Source organism: Chrysemys picta, chromosome 2 (genome assembly GCF_011386835.1).
Source record: "Chrysemys picta bellii isolate R12L10 chromosome 2, ASM1138683v2, whole genome shotgun sequence".
Classification (NCBI taxonomy): domain Eukaryota; kingdom Metazoa; phylum Chordata; order Testudines; family Emydidae; genus Chrysemys; species Chrysemys picta.
In genome coordinates this window covers 201,113,879-201,134,772 of record NC_088792.1, presented here as the reverse complement: position 1 = coordinate 201,134,772, position 20,894 = coordinate 201,113,879, and the positions used below count along the sequence as shown (strand labels likewise).

The 20,894-nt window shown below is 37.5% G+C and overlaps 1 protein-coding gene across 8 annotated transcripts in view; it reads right to left on the bottom strand.

The window, feature by feature from the left end:
* The window catches only part of PTPN2 (protein tyrosine phosphatase non-receptor type 2), a 55,648-nt gene that overhangs the window by 17,557 nt on the left and 17,197 nt on the right, over positions 1–20,894 (bottom strand). For 5 of the 8 annotated variants that reach the window (XM_065585238.1, XM_065585241.1, XM_065585240.1 and 2 more), the window contains 4 exons: positions 14,935–15,035; positions 12,017–12,115; positions 9,623–9,760; positions 53–262 (listed from right to left, as the gene is read on the bottom strand). In XM_065585238.1, coding sequence (XP_065441310.1) covers positions 53–262; positions 9,623–9,760; positions 12,017–12,115; positions 14,935–15,035 — 548 coding nt within the window. The remainder of the gene's footprint in view (positions 1–52; positions 263–9,622; positions 9,761–12,016; positions 12,116–14,934; positions 15,036–20,894) is intronic. The other 3 variants (XM_065585243.1, XM_065585246.1, XM_065585244.1) reach the window with 1 other exon arrangement.

Below are 20,894 nucleotides of genomic sequence, written 5' to 3'. Positions count from 1 at the left end.
TGTTCATCAAAAAACTCAAATATAAACCAAAAGCCACCACAGAAACACTTACCAGGACAAGACAGGTGTCTACTAATGAAAATGTGCCAGAGCGTCCTATCCCTGCACTACAGTGAATTACGGCAGGTCCATGTTCAGGACTCAGCGAACCAGATTCTCTGACTTTAAACAAGAAGTTGAGGAATGAAGCTGGGGACTCAGGGACTCCAAAATCTGGCCACGTAGTATAGTGATAATGAGATATCATCCTGGATTCACCACTCTAAAAACGAAAAAAAAAAATACAAAAAATAAAAAATAAAAAAAAATGAACAAAAAGGGTACCTTTGCTTTTGGATAATTATTTTTTTGAGACTCGTCCATCAGTCTAGGCCAAGAGCTACTCAATATTTTAAACCTCTCCGTCAGGTTGACACAAACTGCTTGCTTAAAATTTGCAACCTTAGATTGTTCCCAACAAAAAGTTGGCACTATGACACTTCTTCAAGCACTAGGTCATTATTTGTGACCGACACCTTAGTTATATTTTGTTTTTCATTTTAAAAGCCACACTAAGGTATCTATGGGATCCATTCCCCCACATGCTAACATTACTAAAATTCTAACATTAGTACTTTTCCCCTAAAATTTCCCTCTAACTACTACTAGTGCAGCTCAACTGATGCCAACAGTGAGAGCATCAGTATGGACAGGGCTAGCTCCAGCAGACTGCCAGCATTTTAAGCTGCATGTTGTTTATCCCTGCTCTGAGCAGGGGTGGGCAACATGGTGTTTAAATTGCCTTTAACTGCTGGAACCTTGTCCACACTAGCACTGCCACTAATGGTAGCAACAGTGGGAAAATTTATGGAAAAGTCCTACTGTAGGCAGGGCTTAAAGAGGCCCATATGTCAGAAAATCTTAAGACTTCACTTCTGCTTGAGACAGTCAACCTTGTTATAGATATAGATATAAAATTGTATGGAAAGGCTATTGGGATTATGCAATGTTTTCCTCCTTCCTTGGCTGAGCTCTATGCCAACACACCTCCCAAATGCATTAACCCCGGAGAGCTTCAGGAACCAGCTTTGACTGCATGTCCACTAGACTCACTAAGACCTAGCTGTTCAAGCTACAGGGTTTGTTTACTTTGAGGTGGTTTAATTATGGATATTTAGGATTTTGGAATCTCAAGAAATCAATCTCAGTACCAAGCATCTGTTTTCCCAATACTTTTCTCTAAACTTCCCCAATGTTACCATCTTATTTCTATGTTTTCTTAAAGTGATAGCTAGACCTCTATACATAAAGTGAATAGTTAAAAAAGATTTAATAAGATTCCATTAAAGCTGAAGTATTTTTCTTTAGGTCAATGACAAAGTAAATTGTTTCCATTTTGCAGGACACTAGAGAGCTCCTCTCCTCGTCAGTCCATTGCAAGTTTTTATGAAGTGCAGATTTACTTGAAATAGCATTATTCAGTTCATGTTTATTGTGTCGCAACAACATTTGTTCTGGAAACAAGTTCTTCCACAGTTACAGCTTTTGCTTTCCCCCTCATTTAGGGCCCGATGCTGCAAGGTTCTGAGCAACCTCAAGTTCTGCAGAAGAAAATGTACATTGAGCATGCCAAGTACTATAGAAGTGCAACTCAACCATCTTGTAATACACATTGAAGGGGACAACAGAATCTGATTCTTTGTAGTTTGTTACTAAACAATTTATACATTCACATATATTCTCTTGATGCACAAATTTAGAATAAATAGAATATTCCTATTGGTACAGCAAAGCCAATACAAGCTCCAGCTCCTGAACTTGTATTGGCTTTGCTGTACCAACAGGAATAGAGAGTAGTAAAAATTAGTCTTTGTTCAAACAGATTTGATTTTGAACACACACCGAGTATATCTACTGAGTAAGGTGCCATTTTTATATTGCCACTTTTCAGAGCAGAACTATAATCCAATACCCCCACTTAAATCACTGGTGAGCAACAAAACTGCAGGTTAAAGGACTTAGATTCCTTCACAAGAAGCCCTTTTTGAAGCAAACAAATCACAAAGTTTGCATTGAGTAAATATCTGCCACATAGGACTACATTTTTGAAACCTGAAATAGGTTTTCCTTTTGTAGGAATATAGTGAGATTTTCTTTATCAATATTTGTCTAAGGCAAAGGCTTAATACTAGTTTTATTTATTTTTTTAAAGCAAGCACTTTTACCAGTGAATTGTCCCCAATATTTTGTATTTACACAATGTCCAAGGAGAAGCAAAGCAATTATTTTTCCTGTTAATTTCTTACTTGTATATATATACACACACACACACACACACTAAATTGACAAAAGACCAAATAGTCACTCAAAACAAGACATTTGTACATTTCTATTTCACAATTACAAATTGTTTTAGCTCTTCAGGAAAACATTTGAGGGTAACCATTGGGCACTTGGAGAAAAGATACCTTTTCAAAATTGTAAAAAATGTATTAACACATTTTGAGTTTTTAAATTATTTCTCTTATTAGTATGCTGGTGTAGCATTTCACATCAGCTGTGACACCTAGATGTTGTCTTCTAGTCTTTTCATTCCTACCAACCTCTTTCCTAGAATCGAGATATATCCCTTAGTTTCTGGTAACAGCATATCAATTGAGGCTATTCACTGGCTATTGTTATTTGCTTCTGTGCATGCCGCCAAAATCTGGGTGAGTTACTACACTTCCTCTTGGCCCGGCTCTTAATCTTTATTTGATTTTAACAGTGCATCAGAGCAACATTAATGCTCCAGTTTCTATTCTTGGGCTGTATAGATTATGCTGAGCTATCCTCCAAAATCCCCAAAAGGTAAAGTGGATTTATGGTTCATCCAAAAATTCTCCTTAGATTGGTAAGTGATCCAGGATCCTTTTGACTCTGGCTCAAAGAGTCTAAGCTTCCTCTAGATAGCTTGATTGTACAATCTGTTGAATGACCTCTCTTTGTCACAACAGTTTCATGCAAGGCAAAACTGGCTCAAATACAGTCCTCATCACTTTGCAGGCCCAAACTTCTGAAGACTATGTAAGATGGACACTTGTTCTCACCTAACCTGTCCACAGGTTATCCGAACAATTATCTTGTGTTATATGTTACTATGTACGGGAGGGCAGAGATCTAGTCAAGGAAAACATTATACACTTCTACCTCGATATAACTCTGTCCTTGGGAGCCAAAAAATCTTACTACGTTATAGGTGAAACTGCGTTATATTGAATTTGCTTTGAGCCACTGGAGTGCGCAGCTCCGTCCCCTCCTCCCCGGAGCACTACTTTACGGCGTTATATCCAAATTCGTGTTATATGGGGTCGTGTTATATCGAGGTAGCGGTGTATTTTATAATCCAATTTCTAATCCGCAGAGAGTTTAAGATTCCTCATCAGCTTCAACAGATGATTGCACAGAAATACTGCCAGTCCTGTAAGTTTCCTATCTGATTAAGAGGTACATCTCTACTCTACAATTCATAAAAAACACAAACACACACACAAAAAACAAACACACACAGTTCATCATGCAATCAGCCAGCCAATATATTTACACACAAGGTTTAAACTCATCTCTTCAGTTCGTCCTCATGATTCTAAGGAATGGTAGGAGGGAGAACAGCAAAATAAAGACAATGGATTTCAAGAAGGCAGAGTTCAGCAAACTCAGGGAGTTGGTAGGTAAGATCCCATGGGAAGCAAGTCTAAGGGGAAAAACAATTGAAGACAGTTGGCAATTTTTCAGAGAGACATTATTAAGGGCACAAGAGCAAACTATCCCACTGCATAGGTAAGATAGGAAATATGGCAAGAGACCACCCTGGCTTAACCAAAAAATCAAAAAAGAGGCCTACAAAAAGTGGAAACTAGGTCATATTACAAAGGATGAATATAAACAAATAACACAAGGATGTGGGGACAAAATCAGGTCAAACTAGCTAAAGACATAAAGGGTAACAAAACATTCTACAAATACATTAGAAGCAAGAGGAAGACCAAGGACAGACAGACCCATTACTCAGTGAAGGGGGGGGGGGGGGGGGGAGAACCAGAAAATGTGGAAATAGAGGTGCTTAAGGACTTTTGTTTCGGTTTTCACCAGGAAGGTTGGTGGTGATTGGACATCTAAAATAGTGAATACCAGTGAAAATGAGGTAGGATCAGAAGAGGCTAAAATAGGGAAAGACAAGTTAAAAATGACAGACAAATTAGATGTCTAAGTTACCAGGGCCTGATGAATACTCAAGGAGCTGACTGAGGAGATATCTGAGCCATTAGTGATTATCTTTGAAAAGTCATGGAAGAAGGGAGAAATTCCAGGGGACTGGAAAAGGGCAAGTATAGTACCAATCTATAAAAAGGGAAATAAGGACAACTCAGACCAGTCAGCTTAATTTCTTTACCCTGAAAGATAATGGAGAATAAATAAGAATAAGCAATCAATTTGCAACTATCTAGAAGATAAGGTGATAAGTAATAGTCAGCATGGATTTGTCAAGAGCAAATTATGGCAAACCAAACTGATAGCTTTCTCTGAAAGAGTAACAAGCCTTGTGGATAGGGAGGAAGCAGCAGACATCCTATATCTTGACTTTAGTAAGGCTTTTGATACGGTCTTGCATGACCTTCTAACAAGTAAACTAGGGAAATGCAACCTAGATGGAGCTATTATAAGGTGGGTGCAAAACTGGTTGGAAAACCGTTCCCAGAGACTATTATTAGCAGTTCAGTCACGCTGGAAGGACATAATGAGTGAGGTCTCACAGGGATCAGTTCTGGGTCCGGTTCTGTTCAACATCTTCAGTGATTTAGATAATGGCATAGAGAGTACACTTATAAAGTTTGAGGACACTACCAAGCTGGGAGGGGTTGCAAGTGCTTTGGAGGATAGGATTAAAATTCAAAATGATCTGGACAAACTGGAGAAATGGTCTGAAGTAAATAGGATTCAATAAGGACAAACACAAAGTACTCCACTTAGGAAGGAACAATCAGTTGCACACATACAAAATGAGAAATGACTGCCTAGAAAGGAGTACTTGGGGTCACAGCTAAATGTGAGTTAACAGTGTAACGCTGTTGCAAAAAACAAAAAAAACAAACAAAAACAAACAAACAAAAAAAGGCGAACATCATTCTGGGATGTATTAGCAGGAGTGTTGCAAGCAAGCAAGACACGAGAGGTATTCTTCCGCTCTACTCTGCGCTGATTAGGCTTCAACTGGAGTATTGTGTACAGTTCTGGGCACCACATTTCAGGAAGGACGTGGACATATTGGAGAAAATCCACAGAAGAGCAACAAAAATGATTCAAGGTCTAGAAAACATGACCTACGAGAGAAGATTGAAAAAATTGGATTTGTTTAGTCTGGAAAAGAGAGAAGACTGAGTGGGGACATGATAACAGTTTTCAAGTACGTAAAAGGTTGTTACAAGGAGGAGGAGGGAGAAGAATTGTTCTTCTTACCCTCTGAGGATAGGACAAGAAGCAATGGGCTTAAATTGCAACAAGGGCGGTTTAGGTTGGACATTAGAAAAAACTTCTTACTTGTCGGGGTGGTTAAGCACTGGAATAAATTGCCTAGGGAGTTTGTGGAATCTCCATCATTGGAGATTTAAGAGCAGGTTAGACAAACACCAGTTTAACAACTTAGTCCTGCCATGAGGCAGGAGACTGGACTAGATGACCTCTCAAGGTCCCTTTCAGTCCTATGATTCTATAATGTACACAATAGTACAGAAGGGTTTAAAGAAGTTTCCACCAGGATTTAAATATTTTAAGTCACGATTTGAGGTGGAGAGTGTAATCATGTTACTTCTTTCAAACTGTTTGTTAAATAGCATTTCAGTGAAAAGCCTTCCTAGCTTTACCAAGAGGAAAGAAACTGCAGAGAAGAGACCAAGAAACTACAGAGAAAAATTCCACAAAGATAAGTGCATCAAAACAAAGACCTTCTCTTAAGTCCCAAGTTACTTGTAAATACTCATTCCTCAGATCCTTTCTTGAAAGAGTGCTACAGGATATCAGTATACCAGTAAAATATATTATTAAGCAACTGATGGTTAATATGCCATGTGAACTCCCCCCCAGCATTATTGTAGAAATTCCATTTCTACTTCCCCTTTATGTGCACAAGCAGGTAACACTACACTCATGGACTGCTTTGAAGACATGTACTCTTTTCCTTATACTGCTTAAAGAACACTAAAAAAGAGCTGCTTTTATGTCTCTATAAATCTAACCACCAGGGATCTAGCCTTATCTCCCTTCCAGTGGATACCGTGCTATGGCCTATCTAGGGCCCTACCAAATTCACAATCCATTTTGGTGAATTTCACCGTCATAGGAATTCAAAAATTTGAAATTTCATGTTTTCAGCTATTTAAATTTGAAATTTCATGGTGTTGAAGTAGGGGTCCTGACCCAAAAAGGAGTTGTGGGGTGTGTGTGTGGGTGGGGGGCGGATGGGTTGCAAGGTTATTGTAGGGGAGGCAGTGGTACTGCTACCTTTACTCCTGCACTGTTGTTGGCAGGGACGCTGCCGTCAGAGCTGTGCCACCCCACAACATTTCAAGCCTTTTCTTCGAAGTATGGAGGTGCTAGAGCTTCTCAATGAAACGTTTATGAACATTTCCTCCTAATTTAATTTAATTCTTGGAAACAGCTGACCTGTTTTTGCTAACAGTTTCAAAACAATTCAGCCTGAGGCAGACAACAAACAGTGTGGAAAATTTCAGCTCAGACAGTTAAGTTTTGGCTAAGTTCTTATAATGGAATGCATCAGTCAACTTTAGTAGAGATGGTAGTACCAGCACTATCTAGAATTAAGGCTAAGATTTAATCACGGGTATTTTGGGTAAAAGTCACGGACAGGTCACGGGCAAAACACAAAAAATCATGTCCTGTGACCTGTCCATGACTTTTACTATAAATACCCCTGACTGAATCTGGGACGGGGGCGGGGAGGAGGCCACGCATGGCACCGCTCTGGCTGCTGGCGGGGGAAGGGAAGCCCCAGGTGGCCAGCGACTGCTCTGGGATCACTGCCACGAGCCCCTGAGCTGTGGCTGCTCCTGCCGCCCCCAGGACTGCTGCTCAGGCAGGGTCCCTGGGGCCAGCCGCATCTGCTGCTGCCCGGGGCCGCCAGAACGGCGGCCAGTGCAGCTGGCTGCAGGATCGTGCGAGTGGCTGGCTGCAGAGCTGCTTCAGCAGCGGCCGGTGTGGCTGTCCCCAAGGCCGCCCAAGCAGCTGGCCCAAGAGCCCAACAGCCAGCTGCTCAAGCAGCCCTGGGGTAAGTCACACCAGCTGCTGCAGAAGTCCACGACCTCCCGAACATGGAGCCTTATCTATAATCAAGAAAAATGGGGGAGGGGAATGGAGGACACAAGTGAAGTCCTTGTAAAAAGGAAGAATCAGATTTGCATATTCTGAAAAGGAGCATGTGTTAAGCAAAAATGAGGAAATTGTGTAACATCATCTGTAATACATGGTGCATTATTTTATTTAACTGTTCGTTGGGATCTTTCCAAACACTCTTCCCCTTCTCCAAAAATCATATACTCTATGACCCTGACCACAAAGGGAAGTATAAACATTTGCATGAAATAGAACAGAAACCAATTAATGTGTCCAATACCATGCCTTATACTACTTTGCAGGTAAATGCATTTCTGATAATCGATCTTCAACCGAAAAAACAAGTATATTCAGAAGTTTTCATTTTTCCAGTAACCCTGTAAAATAGCCCTCTCTTTAGAATTCTTCACTCATATATTTTGGCGATGCACTGCAGAGATATGGTGTTGTACCATAAGCAATGTACTGTTGAAGAGTATGAAAGGATTTTACAAATTCAGTAATCCTAGTTTTCCCAGAACTTATGGAAACGTCAGGGTGTTAGCTCTTCAGATAAAGTTGTGTTCTTGATCTTTTGCTCCAGATCTAAAGTTTACACATTTCTCAAATGTATTTGGTACGTTATTAACCAACTAGCTGCATAAAATTTAGAATACGCTGCAAAAGATGCAGGTGAGCGTCACGCATTTAGGACTAAACAGGAATACTGAATTCTTGAGAATTTTATAGCACACTATATGGGGGGAGGGATAGCTCAGTGGTTTGAGCATTGGCCTGCTAAACCCAGGTTTGTGAGCTCAATCCTTGAGGGGGCCATTTAGGGAACTGGGGTAAAAATCTGTCTGGGGATTGGTCCTGCTTTGAGCAGGGGGTTGGACTAGATAACCTCCTGAGGTCCCTTCCAACCCTGATATTCTATGATCTATGACTTATCACAAGTAGAATCAAATACAATCAGCGGTTAGTAGCCACTATGTAAAAGCTTGATGGTTAGAGAGGGAAAGTAATAATTTCAACAGTTAATATTAATTCACAAAAGAATTATTTCCAAGTACTGTTTTGTAAAAAGTTCACAGGATTTCTGTTAAAATGTTATTTTATATACTGGAGGCTTGTAAGAGGACCAGGGCATTTAAATAGTACAGTTACCTTATTACCTTATTCCATTCTTCTGAAATGAGCCAACTTCACATATAAGGATCTATCTAGAGCTCATATGGGCCTGCTTCAGAGGATTAAAAAACCCAAAGCCTTAAATGATGAGCAGCAGTGAAGAGAGAAGCAAAGTGGGGGAATAGGAGAGCTTATGCAATTGATAACTTCTGCACTCCACACTGTCTGAATCTTAGGACAATATCAGCCAAAGTCCAAATGCTTTGTGCGAGTTACTCCAGCTCTAATGCTTGCAGTAACTCTTGGGAGTGGGAAGAGAGGGAGACGAGGACTGTCTATTCAGGCCCTTAAAAACAAAAGCCCCAAAACAACTTTGTGGTATTTGGGGAGACTGCCGGCCCAAGTTGCCAAAAGCAGTGGAGGGCTTCGTTTCCTCAACCACAACCCTTCTTCACCTCTCCCACTAATATTAAAAAAAAAAAAAAAAAGAAAGGATCAGCTGAGTGGGGAGAACCCAAGTCACGAGGACACAGCTGTGTAAAGTTCTACCTTGTCTCACTTTTACTCAGCGAGCTGGGCAATGTGACCACCAGTTGTAGAATGCTGATGTGAAGAAGCGCATGGAGGAGGTTTCAAATTCACTTTCTTCCTAGATATCTTGTGTCAAAGCTTCTTTAATGGCATTATAGATTCAATTAACAATAACCAAAAAAGCAAACATTTTGCAGAACAAACAAGACATTGAAGAAATAGACTATGTTGCCAGCTTCTATCCCCCAATGCTACTGACCAAACTAGATTACAATTATAATCTTAAAAAACCTGCTACTCTGCCATTGCCAATTAAAATTAAACATGGTGTTGGGATACTTTGATTTCCAAGTTAGAGAAATTCAAGATTCAAGATTTCAGCACTTTGAATAGTGGCCTATTAATTTACACACACACACACACACACACACATTCATACACTTGTATGATTATGTCTTTCGCACATATTCAAAGCAAAATAAATGTTATAACCTTTTATGCAAAAATTGGTCTAAGCATGAAATGGTAGTTTGCTACACATATTTCAAACAATACTTATTACATATTTAATCTTATGAATATGAGGTACACATGTATGGAGAAAAATGCTTACATTGATGTTTTCTAATTGTAGTAGGTGTACTGTATAATAGGATTTTACGTCCTCTGATACTAGCCTCACACAAAATCCCGTTTCCTTGAACCTCATGACTTCCTCTTCTTCTGTTGGCCAGTACTGGGCACATTTTACCTAAATTTAAAAAAAGTAAGTAAATATTTGCCCACTGAGACAAGTGACAAAAGTAAAATATGCGGGATCACAGATTCTACATGGGGTGGGGGATATGGATGCATTATGACAGCTTTTCTCTTCATCCTGAATAAAGGAGATAAATGGTAACTGTCATTAAGCTAAAATATGTTAACTAAAACAGTCTTTTCAAGGATATACAGCATCCATTAGTCACATGTATAGTTGAATTTAACAGTGTTTACGTAACTTTCACAAATAATATACATTAAAAAAAAAGTATTAATGCTAACTTGTGGACATGTTTCCAAAGAGTTGAAGCACTATTAAATTAGAGTATTTAGGGCTCAATTCTCCACTACTGAGCACTTCCCACAGTGATTTACATCAGTGCAAACAGAATATAAATGTATATTTAATAGCATTTTACACTCACTTTGTACAGATGTAAATGACTACACCAAGTTCCCAAGTTCATAGGCTTTGCTATTTTAGGGCAAGTTGCTGGTCTACCTATTTCAGTATGCTACTCAATAGGCACTACTACTTAATTCCTCAAAGGCAAAGAGAGAGAGCCACAATTGGACAACATTTTGCATGGGGGAGAGGGATAGAGCAGATTCCTCTCTGACCCCTATCATGAGTATATGCTCTGAAGGATGAGAACTGTTCACTCATGAATAATGCTTAGACTATGCAGGCTGAGATAAAGTTATCCACTCCTTTTAAAAGAAACAAAAAAAAAAGCCATCCACAGTATTGTCTTGATCCCTGGTAGTAGTGAATTCCACAGGATTACTATACACTACATAAAATAGTGTTTTTCTTTATAAATTGTAGCTGTATTGTCAGTTTGGGATTCTTTGTAAAATTTGGGGGCTTGCATATCTGGTTCTAAGTATATATTACACACACATTTATGTGCTTATAACTATGTCCTCCATAATTATGGAATCTCCGTTAGGTCCTGTTAAAATCCTAGTTTTTACATTCTCATCACTTGCAAGTAGTGTTAAACGCTCTAGCCATATACACTACCCTTCTCTTGCCCTTTCCCCAATTCTGATACATCTTGATGTGCACCCAAACACCATACGTGCTTTAAATATTTCTACAATCGACAGACACCTTTACTGAGCTCTTCCAGTGACACTTTTCACCCTTCAGAGCATTCTGCAAGTTCAGTGCCCACCAAGCACATAAAAGAAGTTTATTATTTTTGACAATATGCATTACTTTACATTTATAGAGGTTACATGTCATTTGCCATTGTGCAGCATCATCCCCAAGGTTTTTAAATTAATGCACCATTTATCAGAATCCTTTAGCGCTTACTCACCTATCTGACTGAGTTTGCGCTTAGAAGTGAATGGGACTTTTGCATTTCTTTTGCTTGCATAATTGGATCCCAAAGCTCCAGGCCTAGTACATTAGGCCATCAAACTTTTCTAGCCAAGAATTTTTGAATGACCAGAACTTTATTGCATTTATAGCTAAGAACTACGGCTAATATCTAGATATTTAAAAGAGTCACACATGCTGGCAACAAAAAAAAAGTGCTCTCTCAAGTGATTCATATACTCTAAATTCTCACTGACTTGTAAGGAAGTGAAAACAGACTAGTTTTATTTCTGCTGGTAGCACGAAGTCAGGCTTTCATTATCAATAGCAGTCTATTAACGAAACATTGCTACTGTTAGAACACTTTGAAAAATAGGAAAAAAAAAATCTCAATGGAGTTAAACTTAAGCTAAGTTTCCTACCTTCTACATCTCATCTTGGAACCCACCTAAGCCCTAACTCCTACTCCCATCTTAGTTCTTCCGCTTTTACATCCCCCTGCCTCAGGAATTTTATTTCATCTTTCTAGACCTGTACTTACTGAAATGAATTTCACCTCTTAGCTCCACTATCTCATTTAATAAAGGTATCTTAGCTCTGTACAATTGGAAGAGAGTTGGTAAATACTCTCACTTATCCCCTCAAACTACTTAAAGTTATTTCTAGTCCTGCTTGTAGAATTAGTACAGTATCTCAGTTGTCACAAAAATCAAATGTGATAAAGCAGCCAGCAAGATTAGTGTTCCCATATTGTTATTTAAGCCTCCAGCAACAACAAAAAAGAATGCATCATCTCTTCACAAAAGGACATTCCTAACAATTAAGAAACAACTTTAATATCCCAATTAAGTGTGGTTTGATAGCATTAAAAGTATGTTGTTGATGTATAAGTTGCATTAAATAGCCATTACTTACTGACTCTTTTTCAACAATTCTGTTTAGCATGACAACTGCTCTGGTCTTTTGTTGCCATACCATTAGCCAAAAATGACAACAAGTATTAGGAAGTGGACCCTGTGCGAGTAGGGAAAGAAAGAGGGAAAACATTCACATAGTGCTCAAAACAAGAATCATAATTCAATTATATCTGAAAAATTGTCTTCAAAGAGAACAGTGTAAGACAGGAAACATAAGTCAATTACACAGCTTATACACAAATGCAGAATATAAACATTTATTGAGTTTTTTGGAATGCAACAGTGAGGCATTCCCATTAGCTAGCCTACCACAAAATATTCTGACAGATTCATAATTAAAATGATCAATTTATGAACAGCTTCAGAAAGAAAGTTAATTTACATAAATAGAGCTACACTATATTCCTCATCAATGACAGCCGTTAAAAGAACACTTTATGGATAGGATGTCAGTATCAGAGAGAATTATGCTTTCAGGCATTATTAGTGCAGAATCTGATGGATCCCAACAGTTCTTTTGATAGCTTTTTAAATGGTGAAGACCTGTCTTTCAAATGTAATACTTTTATTGCAGCATTCCATCACCTTACATAATCAGGAACATGATTACTTAAACAGCTGTGAACATCCAAGTATTTCAACATCATTAAGTTTTATAACTAGCACAGCGGTTCTCAACCTGTGGGTCAGGACCCCAAAGTGGGTCTTGACCACATTTTAATGGGGTCGCCAAGGCGGTCGTTAAACTTGTTGGGGCCCGGGGGCTGAAGCCAAAGTCCAAGCCCCACCATTCAGGGCTTAAGTCCTCAAGCTTCAGCACTCCCCAAGGTGAGGGGGCTCAGGCTTCGGTCTCTCTTCCTGGGGTCGTGTAGTAATTTTTGTTGTCAGAAGGGGGTCATGGTGCAATGAAGTTTGAGAAACCCTGAACTAGCAAATTCGAGACAGTGTAAATGGCGAAGTATTGAATTCTACAAGTAAATTTAGTCAAGTTCAAGCACAGAATGAATATGCATTGAAGTCTATTCTTCTGCATGCATACAGCACTGTCAGATAAGGTAATTTTTTGTATTAAAGATTTTTTTTTGCAGACATTTTCCTGTTTAAAAATATTATATAAGATCACAGTTTGGGGGCATTTTCACCATTTCCCTGTCTTCCTCTGTGAAACAGTGATTTTTCACAGGGCCCTATTTATAACTATCCTGGATTTTGTATATAAAGTATGCTTTTTTCCCCCATTATATGCACATTGTGTGAATGACATCTCTCTATGTATGGATCCATTAGACCAGTAGTTTAAAAGCCCACTTCATATACAAAATCCAGGATTCCATATATAGCAAAATACCATCCAAAATGTTGGCTGGATGCTAGTAAAAAAAAATATATAACAAAAAAGTATTTTAAAGCCAGTCTTACTTAAAAGGAGAAGCTGTTTTCAGGCTTATTATTTACATATTAAGCAAATAAAAGTGGTTCAAATTATAAGGCCTTGAAAAATCCACTCAACAATCATGACTAGAAAGCTTCCCCCCCCCAATTCAATCATCCATTTAGAAAAAGATGAAGTTTCTAGACATTTTTTATTGTTGCAAGAAGCCTTCCCAATGTGAACTGAATATACACTGATGCTCCGTTGTTTACCTGAGTCTGCCACAAGAGGTCCAAAAGCTCTAATATTGCTACTGTTGTTTGGCAACACCATGGGCAAGAAATTTACAAGACTTAGGTCAGTTTCATAGCTACTGTTCAGAAACCTGTTGTACCCTGAAATTGTCAAGTATTCCACAGATTTTCCATCAGTTTCATAATGGTCTTGCTTAGAAAAACTGAGAAGTAGCAGAAACAGATTCTGAAATTGTACACGGATGAGGACCTCAAAAATGGAGGATGGAAGGGAATGTAAAGCAGTGGAGACTTCCCACAGCCAGGCTACTATGGAAGGGTGAGGGAAAATAAAAATTCTCCCTTCCCTCAGTAAGGAATTATAGCTTCAAACTGATCTATGGCTATTAGCCAGAACCTGACATGAAAAAGGAAACTCTCCAACCACTAAAATCCAGTACCCTCCCCCAGATTTCTTACCAAGACATTTCTTCTGGACCTCCCTGGTTAGACTTCCCTATATGTCCTGTTTAACAGGTTTAGTCTTCCAGCTACTATCAGAGCTACTATCAAACTATATAAGTTATAATGAATTTCTTGATGGAATTATATTTATAAAGGATACAAGGCAAATGTGTGAGTATGTTAAATTGGAGGAAAATTGTATATTATTTGGGAACTAATAGTAAATCTCAAGCTTTCCTCCGCTACTACTCGAGTAGACGTGAGTTTGCTCATTAATTCAAGGACACTGCTGCATCTATACATTTAAGTTATACAATATTTTACCTCATGTGGAAATATGGAAAGTCTGCCTTAGGAAAGTGTAAGTTAACACTTACTACGAAGCTGTACATGACCTGCTTAAAGACAACTATAGCACACGGAGGATTAAAATAATAAAGGAAAAGAGATTAACGAAGAAACCAAAAACTCTCCTCTGGATTTTTTGGTCAATTCTTACAAATTTGTATGTTGGTACCATTCATGCATGTGTTTTTGTTTAAAAGGAGAGGGAGAAGAGAGTACAACAGATCAAGTAACCATTTGGATATTTTCATAATTGTTGAAAAGAAAAGAAAAATCTGTTTTAGAAATGTTTGAAAACTTTAATATATAGATTGCTATGAAATAATGCCTACCCTGCAAATACCTTATAAAAATTAGAACATCCTTGTAATCAGATCAGACATACTGGCTATTTGTTTCATTTACTGACTGAGGAGAGCAGCAAAGATGGCTTCATTCCCATCCCCATAATGTCCATGTTCTCTATCCCCCATAACAATTTATTATCTAGTTATTACTTACCTGTGTTAAAATATAGTTTCTTTGGGCTTCTTCTATGACTACTAAACTGGCATTGATATAGTCATTCTCTGTGTTCTGCAGTTTTACACGACTATGATCATCTAACAATAGAAACAAAGTTAAAATTAAGACATATGACAAACATATATGGAAGTGAAATTCCTGTGATAATTTCACATATTTCCAGAATTTATCATGTCATGGTGTGATAACAAGGCATAACTGGCACTCATTTGGTCTAAACGCAAAATTCACTCCTACCTTAGTTATGAATGACTAACATCGCCATTCTTAACTATTGCAAATAAAAATGTTAGATATAAAATATATTGTATACACATTAAAAAATCCCATTATCCAAATCTCTTTGGAAACATCCATATTCTCTGTATAATCAGAATTTTGGGTAATCATTCAGAAGTTCTGATAGAAACAGAAGGAAACAGAAGCCAAAGGTGATTTTTGGATAATCTGGGTTTAGATGTACGTATATTTAGAATGGAACTCCCACTTTAAGCCCCAACTCTGCAGCCAGAGCTGCAGCCCCTATGCCCATGCATAGTTCTGCTCACTTCAAATGAACGGAGGCTCACAGAATTTTAATTAGCATTTTCTGACTCCTAACAGATTATCATAAATGGAACGCAAATATGACTGTAGCACATTAACAGATGAGGAAACTGAAACAGAGATCAAGTGACTTGACCAAGGTCACCCAGCAGGCCAGTGACAGAGGTGGGAATTTACTATTTATGGGCCCAATCCTCTCAGTATCCACTCAAAACTCCAGGTTTACTTTAGTGATAATTTTGAATCTTGTCAGGATCAGGATCAGGCCCTATATAAATAGGGATCGTGAAACAAAGGAAATGCAACTGAGGAGGTTAAAATTAGAACCTGGAGCATATATTCTTAACATTGCATTAATCGATTTTTTACACTTAATTGTTTGATAACCTAGTGGCAGATGACATCCTCGTGCTAATTTGCTCCCTAAGGCTTCAGCAAGTAAGTGAGCAATTCAGCAGAAAATCACTAGCCTACAGCCATATTGTCACACACAGTTCCCACATTATCAATATTCAATATATCTTCTTGAAAACAATTTAAAATATGAAATAAAAAAAGGGGGGTTGTCAATGCAGTAACAAGACTGAAATTTTAATCAAGGATCAGGAGATTCACAGTCAAGGTTCCCATAACAATCTTAACTCTCCTCTCTTGCATACTGTAATTATCGCAAACCCAAGCACTTAAAAGGAAATGAACAGGTAAATTTTATATTGTCCACCTCTTTAGAAGATATTTTTTTGTTTTTTTAAGTATACTGAAATGCATCTCTCACCACAACACAACTATCTTAACTCTGATCCATGGATTGTTGAGAATTTTATTTATTTCGCATTATATTTGTTAACTTGATTTCATGATTCACAAATGTAAATGACTAAACTAGGTGCAAAGCACTGAAGAATTAAACCCCTAACATCCAACTGGGCTACCCACCCAATAGAAAAAAAATCCCATTCAAACCAATGAGGGAAAGATTGAGTCCAAAACCACGTACAACAAATCCTTAATAATTTGCCTAAGTATAATCTATTTCTCCAAGACAGCTAGTGCACAAGTTTTCAAAGAGATTTAACCACTCAGAAAATGAGTTAGAGGTAAGCAAAGTATAAAACTCAAGTAAAATATTTCAAACCACAGTGATCTAACAAGAACAATTTGATTTTTCCCCAAAATTTTAGAAACATCCTCCTTTGTCTTCAGAGTTAATGTGGCAAATTTCAAGCCAAAGTATAAGGCTGTACAAGAAAGCAGATTGAAATCATAACTCTGGAAAGACTACTGCCTTTCCAAAAATAACGAGAGTCAAGATTGATGCAGAAACCTAATTTTGTAACTGATGTCCTCCAGGTGGATTACTTTTTAATGAGAAAAAGAGGGAAATGACCCAATGGTACACATTTTATGAAGGACCCCCAAGCATTGGGCTTCTCTCCCTTCTTCCTCTATGCAATAGCCTACATCCATTGACCCTTGAGAGCACAATTGCAAACCCTTAGGGAAGAGAGATGCACTGACGGTTGGGACAATTTTGGTTAGTTTTCTTTCTTGGCTTTGGCAAAAAGTTACTGGTTTAACTATGTTTGCATTAGTATTTCTAGTATGTGGCAAAAGGAGCTGGAGCTATAGGTAGGCTTTTTTATTTTTATTTTTTTTTTTTAAGTTGTATAGCCTCCATATAGAGGTAATACACATGTAAATTACAGATTTAGAGATACTATGTATGTTTTAAGCAAAATATATCTCCTTACATTATATTGCCTGGAAATGAAAATGTTAATAGGTTTATTTTATCTGAAATATTCTACTGGACAGAAACCAAGATCTTTGTAAATATTACATGTCATTTGCCAACAGGAAAAACTTAAGATCTTGTTATAGTAAATCACTCATACAGATGCTAGTGTTCTCGGAAAGATGATGTCAGTAAGCACTGTTAACAGTTTAATCACTCTGCAACTGCTGTATCATTTCCAAATAAGAGATAAAAGACCCCAAAGAGGTTTCACACAGTAACGTGCACTCACAAGGTATTCAGCCTTACTTTTTAAAAACACTACAAGAGACAATGAGTATATTTAAAATTCCACTCTGTAGAACATGGTGAAGAGAATCTTGGGGTCAGGGTAGTGGGAAACGATACCAAAATTTAAGTGCTATCCTATGAATACCAGCCTGTAATCCATCAGACAGAAATACATGCAGTACAAGGATGCATTGATCCTCTCCTTTCCACCAAAAAGAAGGTTCCTGGAAGACACTAGGATCTAGAAAACTCATGTGTGTCCTGGCTTGCTCTACTGAAATCAAACAAGCCAATTTTTGAGTGTTAATGTTTCCAGTCTGTAAATAGTTTCCAGTTATTATTCATTCAATAATTGAACTGATTATATAAATAACAGAACTTCTTCAGATGAAATTTAGTTTAAGGAACACCACTTACCTAAAAATTTATTGTTAGCCATACCAACAGAAACAGCTATGATGTAGGATTTCTAAAATTTCTAATTCAAATTTTCCACTTCAACAGAACGTGCCATTGGCACAAGAAGTGGAAATCTTGAAAAATGCTTCTTATGCTGGTTCCCCTATTAAGAAGGCTTCTATACCCAGAAAAACAACATCTGAAATTAGCAACCTCTTCAGTTACTCTCTTTAGTTGTAGACTTCAGTATGCCAGGATTTTACCCAAACACCATTGTTTTTGATGGGGTCAGAATTTCACGTTTCACCTCTTTGTCCGCTCTCATATACATACAATTGTTTACATATATTAAACAGCCCAGTGGAGAACTTTTGGTACCTCGCCTGCTGCTGTTCTTTCTTCTCCCATTAATTGGTTGTGAGATTTATTTGAAAGTAAGTTCTGTTTCCAGAAATGAAAGCACAATGAGACTTTTAAATGACCTTTGATAAAGTTTAGCAAGCATGATTCCTGTTTCCTAAACATGGCATTATTAATTGCCAGGAGGGTGAAATACTATTTACTGGATTTAAAAAAAAAAGTTAAAAGAAAACGTGGGTGAAAAAGCCCTGAACCATCCCAATGGCCCAGTGTCAGGCACCCTTGCAGACAGCAAACCCTCCTCCCTCACACAGCGAAATCTAAATCTGATTATTCCTAGCTAAGCCATCCAACTCCAATATATTGTAAAATACAGTGCTGACAAACAAGATTCAGAGACTGCATAAAATAAAGGGAAGGCCAAGAGGTTTTCCTCCTTTGCACCATACTACCACTTGCTGTAACAATTAGTGCGGACATGTTGCGTAAATCAAGGCCTAGTCCGTAACTTCAGTATAACCACTGCACAGAGTTCTGATTATATCATACTATGCTTTTACAGCATGATTTTCCAAATATTCCAAGCATCTGCAGTTCCTCCAATTGATTTCACTGTAATTTGTGCGTGTCATTTCTGAAAAATCAGGCCACTAATTTTGAATCAGAATTTGTATCAGCTGTTACATGTTTTGTTTTAGTTACTTTCTGGTGCATCTTTTAGTTTATTCCTAAAGTGCTTATAATGGTAAACTATAAATATCAAAATTTGTATATATTGTTAAAATCTACATCCACAGGATCCATTTCTAGTCAGGGTGGATTTGATTTAAATCAATCAATTTGATTTAAATCGTGATTTAAATCACTAGTCAGGAAGACTCGATTTAATCATGGTTTTCTACATAAAAACACATTCTTATTTGTTGTTATAACCTTAATACATATTCTTCACAACTCAGAGATAAATGTAGGTTTAATTTTTAGAAGTTACACACTATACATTTTTAAATAATGATTTATTTTGAAAACTTTTCCGATTAGTTTTACAGCTATATCAGAAAATGAAGGATTGTTTGGTTATTTCATTTACCAAAAATAACTGAAGCAGATATTTATGAAGTCATAGGGAGGTGAACTATCATTAATATTTGGAGGATTTTCTTGCCATGCTGTATTAGGAGGCGACCACCACCAAACAGACATTTAAATTGTTTTATTTAACTAAAACAACGTTAAGTATTTTGGATGTTTTTCTTCAATAGCAAACATAATATTTTAACAAAACAAACATATGTCTCTCGCTTCTTACACTTATCTCCAGACTTCTTCTCCTTGTCCAGATCTATTCCGCTCCCAACAATCTTCTATTCATTGAACTTTTTGAAACTGCACTTTTAGAGAGAGGTAAGGGATTGACTCTGTGTACACAAATTTGCAGAGGGACAACAGAGTTGAGGTCTGTTATTTCTCACCTCTCTATATTATTTATTTATTTTAAAACATTTTTGCTGTTAACAAGCATGTTACCTCTGGAGACACAAATCCACAGTTTGAGAACAGCAAAAGTAAGCATCTTCGAGGGTATCTTCTAAACCAGGGGTAGGCAACCTATGGCACGCATGCCAAAAGTGGCACACGAGCTGATTTTCAGTGGCACTATCACTACCCGGGTCCTGGCCACCAGTCCGGGGCACTCTGCATTTTAATTTAATTTTAAATGAAGCTTCTTAAATATTTTAAAAAGCTTATTTACGTTACATACAACAATAGTTTAGTTATATATTATAGACTTATAGAAAGGGACCTTCTAAAAATGTTAAAATGTATTACTGGCATGCGAAACCTTAAATTAGAGTGAATAAATGAAGACTCGGCATACCACTTCTGAAAGGTTGCCGACCCCTGTTCTAGACTAAGCACTAAGTCCCATTGGGTAGATAGAAAAATTAATCTAAATAATCTATACAGAAGCCTGTGGAACCCCATAAGATTGGGTCCCTAATCCATGAACTATTGGAACTCATTTACAAAAAACTTTTAAGCATTACATGAATATATTGTCTCGTATGATAGAATTAGAATTTATAATCCCTATTCCATGAGATATCTTTGAGCTATAATTTATCTTAATTAAAACTAATCTTTAGATAGATAAAATGCTTTTTGAGGAAAACACCTATCAAAAAAATCCGATTTAAATAAAAAAAAAAAAATCGGATGTTTTTTTAAATCATTCATTTTTATCCACCCTGTCTCTAGCTCAATTTCTAATACTGATGGCACAGCTGAAGTGCAATATGCCTATTTTTAGCACGACATCTTCCTGATCTAACAATTATGAATTGTGAAGGTGCTAACAGTAAATCTGAGATACAAAACTAAAAATCACACTATAGAGGAACAATCCAATGACTTTGACAGGACAGATAAGAATTTGAAGGCCATTCTTGTAAGAATTATAGCCCCAAAAGTTGTTTTCCTTTTAACAACGTGTTTTCTGAGAAATGGTTTCATCTGTCAGGAAATGACTAGCTTTCAAACTGAACCCAGTGACATTTCAGATAAGCTTCCTCTTTCACTACCATCATACAGTCAAACTGCCCCT